This window comes from Gouania willdenowi, unplaced genomic scaffold (assembly GCF_900634775.1).
Source record: "Gouania willdenowi unplaced genomic scaffold, fGouWil2.1 scaffold_315_arrow_ctg1, whole genome shotgun sequence".
Classification (NCBI taxonomy): domain Eukaryota; kingdom Metazoa; phylum Chordata; class Actinopteri; order Blenniiformes; family Gobiesocidae; genus Gouania; species Gouania willdenowi.
Genome location: NW_021145076.1, coordinates 172,194 through 179,705, shown reverse-complemented (window position 1 = coordinate 179,705; position 7,512 = coordinate 172,194). Strand labels below are relative to the sequence as shown.

The following is a 7,512-nucleotide window of genomic DNA, read 5'->3' as shown; positions in this document are numbered from 1 at the left end:
GTTTTAAAGTATTAAATATAACATGCATTTTACATATTTAATTACATATTATTAAACTCATATATATGTGGGTGTGCATGTATATTAAATACAGTGGTATGAAAAAGTTTGGGCACCCTTGTAAATGTTCATGATTTTCCTTAATAAATAATTGGTTGTTTGGATAACAAATTCCAGTTAAATTTATCATATAGGAAACAAACACAGTGATATTTGAGAAGTGAAATAAAGTTTATATGATTTACAGAAAGTGTGCTAGAATTATTTAAACAAAATTAGGTATGTGCATAAATGTAGGCACCCTTGCATCTTATTGATTTTAATACTCTTAGCACTAATTATTGGAACTCAAAATTGTTTTGGTAACCTCAGTGATCCTTGATCTCCATACACAGGTGAATCCAATCATGAGTCAGGGTATTTAAGTAGGAAAATTCTAGGTGTTTCCTCTTTGCATCTTCTCTGATTAGTGGCAACATGGGAGCCTCAAAACACCTCTCAAATGACCTGAAAACAAAGATTATTCAACATCATGGTTTAGGGGAGGGATACAAAAAGCTATCCCAGTGATTTAAGCTTTCAGTTTCAACTGTGAGGAACATTGTGAGGAATTGGAAGACCACAGGCACAGTTCTAGTTAAGGCCCGAAGTGGAAGACCAAGAAAGACTCCGAAAGGCAGCGGCGCAGGATGGTGAGAACAGTCACAGTCAACCCGCAGACCAGCTCCAAAGACCTACAACATCAGCTTGCTGCAGATGGTGTCACTGTGCATCGTTCCACTATTCAGCGCACTTTACACAAGGAGATGCTGTATGGAAGAGTAATGCGGAAAAAGCCTTTTCTCTGCACACGCCACAAACGGGGTCGCTTGAGGTATGCTAAAGCACATTTGGACAAGCCAGCTTCATTTTGGAACAAGGTGCTGTGGACTGATGAAACTAAAATAGAGTTATTTGGGCATAACCAGGGGCGTTATGCATGGCGGAAAAAGAACACAGCATTCCAAGAAAAGCACTTGCTACCTACAGTAAAGTTTGGTGGTGGTTCCATCATGCTGTGGGGCTGTGTGTCCAGTGCAGGCACTGGGAATCTTGTTAAAGTTGAGGGGCGCATGGATTCCTCTCAATATCAGCAGATTCTGGAGAACAATGTCCAGGAATCAGTGACAAAGTTGAAGTTGCGCCGGGGCTGGATCTTTCAACAAGACAATGATCCTAAACACTGCTCAAAATCTACTAAGGCATTCATGCAGAGGAACAAGTACAACATCCTGGAATGGCCGTCTCAGTCCCCAGACCTGAATATTATTGAAAATGTATGGTGTGCTTTAAAACGGGCGGTCCATGCTCGGAAACCATCAAACCTGACTGAACTAGAGATGATCTGCAGAGAAGAATGGTCCAAAATACCTCCCACCAGAATCCAGACCCTAATTGGAAGCTATAGGAAGCGTTTGGAGGCTGTTATTTCAGAAAAAGGAGGATCTACAAAATATTAAGTTTTTTTTTTCTTTTGTGGTGCCTAAACTTATGCACATGCCTAATTCTGTTTAAATAATTCTAGCACACTTTCTGTAAATCGAATAAACTTTATTTCACTTCTCAAATATCACTGTGTTTGTCTCCTATATGATAAATTTAACTGGAATTTGTTATCCAAACAACCAATGATTTATAAAGGAAAATCATGAACATTTACAAGGGTGCCCAAACTTTTTCATACCACTGTATTATAATTGATTTAATTATATATTTCTCCCTGCTCTCAGAGGAGCAGGGAGAAGATACAGTACCAGACTTTGTAATCTTGGATAGTAGAGAATCAGTTCTCCGAATCGAGGCTCTTCGGTTGAGTCCAGACTTTGTCCGCAAGATGTTTCAGAGTCTGAACGAGACCCAGTCGTGCTTCTAAAGCATTGGTGCCTTTGGCGCGTGTGGGGCCAGGATCCAAAACCGTTCCACTACTTTGTTTCTGGCGGAGCTGGATGCGGCAAATGCCACATCATCAAGTGCATTTATGAGGAAGCGACAAGGAAAATTTGGCGGTTACGGTCAGCCAGCTTAAATCTGGCAACCTCGCTGGCATGGGCGGAATGACGTCACGGCAGCAGGACGTTAGTGAAAGGGTGCGCGCGGCCCGGGGCAGAGCAGCACGCTGTGGGACATAATGGTGGATAGGTAGGAAGTACGGAGAAGCTCTGTGTGGTAGCTCTAAGCTGTTCACCCTTTAGTAGCCGCTGACCCGGACTCTCCTCTTCATCTAGACTCCAGAGACACTCTTCGCTCCGACTGAACTGAATCCTGGACCGCCGCAAAATGCCGAATATCAAAATATTTAGCGGTAGCTCACACCCGGACCTGTCTCAGAAGATAGCTGACCGCCTGGGTCTCGAACTGGGGAAGGTTGTGACGAAGAAATTCAGCAACCAAGAAACATGTGTTGAGATCGGAGAGAGCGTTCGTGGGGAAGATGTCTACATTGTGCAGAGTGGTTGTGGGGAGATCAATGACAATTTGATGGAGCTGCTGATAATGATCAATGCCTGCAAGATTGCCTCGGCCTCCAGAGTCACTGCTGTCATCCCCTGCTTCCCCTACGCCCGGCAAGACAAGAAGGACAAGAGCCGAGCTCCAATCTCTGCAAAGTTAGTTGCCAACATGCTGTCCGTGTCGGGCGCTGATCACATCATCACGATGGACCTGCACGCCTCACAGATACAAGGTTTTTTTGATATTCCAGTCGATAACTTGTATGCTGAGCCGGCTGTGCTGAAATGGATCAAAGAAAACATCTTGGAATGGAAGAACTGCATCATCGTCTCCCCTGATGCTGGAGGAGCCAAAAGGGTTACATCAATAGCGGACAGACTGAATGTGGACTTTGCCCTTATTCACAAAGAGAGGAAAAAAGCAAATGAGGTGGATCGTATGGTTCTGGTTGGAGATGTGACAGATCGAGTTGCTATCCTCGTGGACGACATGGCAGACACGTGTGGTACCATCTGCCATGCAGCGGACAAACTAATATCTGCAGGAGCCACTAGGGTGTATGCCATCCTCACCCACGGTATATTCTCCGGCCCAGCCATCTCTCGCATCAACAATGCCTGTTTTGAGGCCGTGGTTGTCACCAATACCATCCCTCAGGAGGAGAAGATGAAGCATTGTTCTAAAATTCAGGTTATCGACATCTCCATGATCCTTGCAGAAGCCATTCGTAGAACTCACAACGGCGAGTCTGTGTCATACCTGTTCAGCCATGTCCCCTTGTAACATCTGGTGTCTGCTTTCAATATCAAGCTATTAACACCAAATAAAAGAACAGGGAGATGCTACGATCTCAACTACAACTCATAGCAAATAACCTGTTTTGAAAAAAAAAAAACTAAGTGAACTCTGGTCTGTTACTGATGCTGTTTTCACCTCTGTCTAGTTTTGTTGGTTTTTGAAGTAATGATTCTTTGTGCACCAAAGCAATTGCAAGTTAAACTGGTGTATTTATTGTTCGCATCGTCTTTCAAAACATTTAGGTTTTCTTGACCTTTGTACCCACCCAGTAGGGCCTTGAACTTACGTTCATAAAGCCTGTTTGAAGTTTCTGCGTTCAAGAAAAGATTGTTCAATAAAGCTGTTACATTGATTTTTGTTACAAAGAATGAAGTGTAGGATTCCATGTTGCTCTTGTATCGTCTGCTCTTTGAGAGACTAACTGATGAAGTGAATGTGTTTTGAATAGTTTACAGTGCCACTGACGCTCCACTCAACCAAGAGTGCCTCAACAGTCTGAAATGAAGCTGTTTTATCTCCACTCTTTATCTTTTTGCTATCCTTTTTTTTTTGGGTGGGTGAAAAACCATCACCCTAATGTGCTTGGCTGTTACAAGAAGGTCATGTTTTTTCAACTCTTGAGGTGCCCTCGGTGAGTGAGGTTTGCGGAGTGAGATTTACCCTTTGAGAGTCTACAGTAAAGATTGTTCTGTGATAAACAACCTGTGCAGGTTTTAGTGTGCAGTCTCTGCAGGTTGAAGCGTCTTTAAGAAATATCCACCTGAGATTTGTCTTGATTTTAATCCTCGAGAAAAGATCCGTTATCCATGTGCAGAATCCAAACTTCTGTGTTTTTTCAGTAGATTGGATGCAATGATTATTTGAGGGTGCAGTCCAAATGAGAAATAAAGATGTGTGAAATCTTAAAAAAAAAAAAAAAAAAAAAAAAAAAAAAAAAAAAAAAAATGAGGAAGCGACAAGGATTCTGCGGGAGCTCCCCAAATTCCGAGACAGAGCCGACATGTCCCAGCCCACCGTGCTGCTGACTGCCTTCACGGGCACGGCAGCCTTCAACATTGCGGGCAAAACGTTACACTCTGTCCTCAAGCTCCCGAGGTCACTGGAGCCGCCGCACCAGGGCCTTGGCAATACACTCGATGAACTGAGAGCAGTCTTGTCATCCGTCGAAATTCTCATCATCGACGAGATCTCCATAGTTTCCAAGAAGCTGTTTGCCTATGTCAACAGGCGATTCCAGCAGCTGAAGGGAAATCAAAGACCTTTCGGCGCCATTTCCGTTCTGGCGGTTGGTGACTTACCAACTGCCGCCACTGGGCTTGGCCAAGTCGCTGTGTGTCTACGAGGAGACTGAGTTTGACCTCTGGAGAGATCATTTCACCGTGGTTAACCTTACAGATATCATGTGGCAGAAAGATGACCAAGCTTTTGCTTGGTCAATTCCTGAACCGACTGCGTGTCAAGCGCAAGAAAGATTCCCTGAGCATCTCGGACAGAAGTTGCTTATGCAGGCCATCTCTGATGGCAAAGGTTGCCCAACACGAACGCTGCACGTCAGGGTGGGGACGCCAGTCAAAGTGCTCGTAGCTACTGTGTATAGATCCCCAGATTTTGGTTTGCAAAAGTTTTTGCCAAACCTCAAAGCCTTCTTGGACATATTGAAACATATGAATCACCAGCCCATTGTTGTTTGCGTTGACTTCAAAGAAGACCTCCTTTTTTTTTTAAAACTATTTCTTTTTAATTTAACAACACATCATCAGTAGGGTACAACTAACCTGTCTCACAATGGTCTAATCCCAGCTCACGTTACTTTTCTGACACCTCCTGCTTAAAACCAAAAAAGTCGGAAGGATCGTGAGGCCCCGCTTTCACGGTCTGTATTCATGCTGAAAATCAAGATCAAGCGAGCTTTTGCCCTTCTGCTCCACGGGCGGTTTCTGTCCTCCCTGAGCTCGCATTAGGACACCTGCCTTACCGTTTGACAGGTGTACCGCCCCAGTCAAACTCCTCACCTGCAACTGTCCCCGGAGCGGGTCGCGCCCGGCAAGAGCCCACTGGGGGCTCGCCTCCCTGCCTCCCCGAGTAAGTGAAAAAACGATAACAAAGACCTCCTTTCACCAGGCACAAAAAGCATCAGAGATGTATTCCCGTCCAGAGGCTACACGCAATTGGTCACAGAGTCTACCACAGACAAGAACTCTCTGATTGATCACATTTACATTTCCCATCCTTAGAAATGTATTCAATCAGGTGTTCTCCAAACGTTTTATAGCTACCATAGTTCCGTCTACTGCATTTTGACTGGCTAAATCTGTCAAGGCAAGGCAAGGCAAATTTATTTGTATAGCGCATTTCATACTCAAGGCAACTCAATGTGCTTTACATGATAAAACATTCAATTGTTTAAAATCAATAAGAACATTTAAAATCATCAGTAAAAATCAATTAAAATCATCAGTAAAATCAATTAAAATCATCAGTAAAATCATCATGACATCAACAACATGACAAAAAATCTCTCTCTCAATCATATGCAGTAGAGAAAAAAAGTCCCTTTACCTTTGATTTAAAAATGTTCACATGTGATGCTGACTTCAGCTCTGCTGGCAGTTTGTTCCACTTCTTTGCAGCATAACAACTAAAAGCAGCATCACCATGTTTACTGTGAACTCTGGGCTCCACTATCTGATCTGTGTCCATAGATCTGAGAGACCTGCTGGGTTCATACCTGACTAACATGTCACTGATGTATTCTGGACCAAACCCATTCACAGATTTATACACCAGCAGCAGAACTTTAAAGTCTATTCTGAGGCTGACTGGGAGCCAGTGTAAAGACTTTAAAACTGGAGTAATGTGTCTGACCTCTTTGTTCTGGTTAAGACCCGAGCTGCAGCGTTCTGAACCAGCTGTAGCTGTTTGATGCTCTTTTGGGGGATTCCTGTCAGAAGACCATTACAATAGTCCAGTCTGCTGGAGATAAAAGCATGGACCCGTTTGTAACCCATGTGAACTAGAGGCCAACTTCCTGCCATGGTTTTATTGTGACGAGCCCGCCCTACACCTTTAAAGTCCCTGGCTCCTCCCCCTTCACTCTTGTTTGCTCCACTGAATGCTGTGATGGCTGCTCTCACTGTGGCGTCTGCATGGTCGGCTTACTGATGGAAAATCACCACTGAAACACAACCTTCATAAGAAATACCTGGATGAACATCTTCTCCTAGAAACTAGATATCTCTCCACTCACCGGTGAGTCGTTTCACATTGTACTTCAATGTGTTTTATTAAGTATTTGGCGGATTTGTGGTGTACCAGACTCCATTGAAATTCCTGCAAAATTAAGCCACCACTAGCTGCGGAACACACAGGGTCAGTCTGACCATTTGCACTTTTATTTAAGTAATCCTTTTATTTTCTAATTTATAATCAAAGCCGAATTGTTAAATAAATAGTATTATAGTAAAATCATACTTCGCTTTTTGTAGTTTTGATTGATTTTGACCATTTCTGTTACTTTTTGAAAGAAATGCCCATTCGGCTATGTGGTCTTGAATAGGCTTTGACCTACTGAATGAGATGATTTATTTGAAGAATCTATTTAAAACATGCATGTTTAATTTATGATATGACTTAGCTTTACAGCTAATGATGTTGATTTAAAAGTGCACTTTATTCCTTTTGATCTCTGAAAATATAGAATGAAGCTTCAATTTGATTTACCTTGATATGGATTTTTCTGCTATGATTTATAGCATTTATTTATAACTGTTTATTTAATTAACAATGACAAATTGTTTAAATGTGCTAAGGTGAATGTATTTTCTGTTTTAAAATATACTTAAGTTAATTCCTGTTTGACTGATTGTTGTTGACCTTGTTTTATAGGTCAGGTTTTTATGTTAGTCCTGGATCACCTACCACTCTCGACCACTAGATGGCGAGCCACCACCCAACCACCGCTGCATCGCGGTAGGAATATTTGATCTTTTTGTTTCCTCGGACACTCGGACCTAATACGTGGAATATACCCTGGGGACCTTTTCTGTTTTGTATTTTTTCCCCCAATGCGAAAGAACTTTGCGAAACCCTTCGCTTTCCAACTTGGCGAAATCAAACAAACTGAACTGAACTCACCAAAGGAAATGAACCTTGAACTGAACTTTGACTACAAGTTTTGAAAGAAGAAAATATTGTCTTTGTTTTGTAATTGTATTTTGGTTGTTT

General features: G+C 42.5%; 1 protein-coding gene across 1 annotated transcript; it reads left to right on the top strand.

The window, feature by feature from the left end:
• Positions 1-2,135: 2,135 nt before the first annotated feature.
• LOC114459460 (ribose-phosphate pyrophosphokinase 1) lies at positions 2,136-3,408 on the top strand. The gene has a single exon (XM_028441713.1). The coding sequence runs from the start codon at positions 2,317-2,319 to the stop codon at positions 3,271-3,273; it is 957 nt and encodes a 318-aa protein (XP_028297514.1). The 5' UTR covers positions 2,136-2,316; the 3' UTR covers positions 3,274-3,408.
• Positions 3,409-7,512: the final 4,104 nt, after the last annotated feature.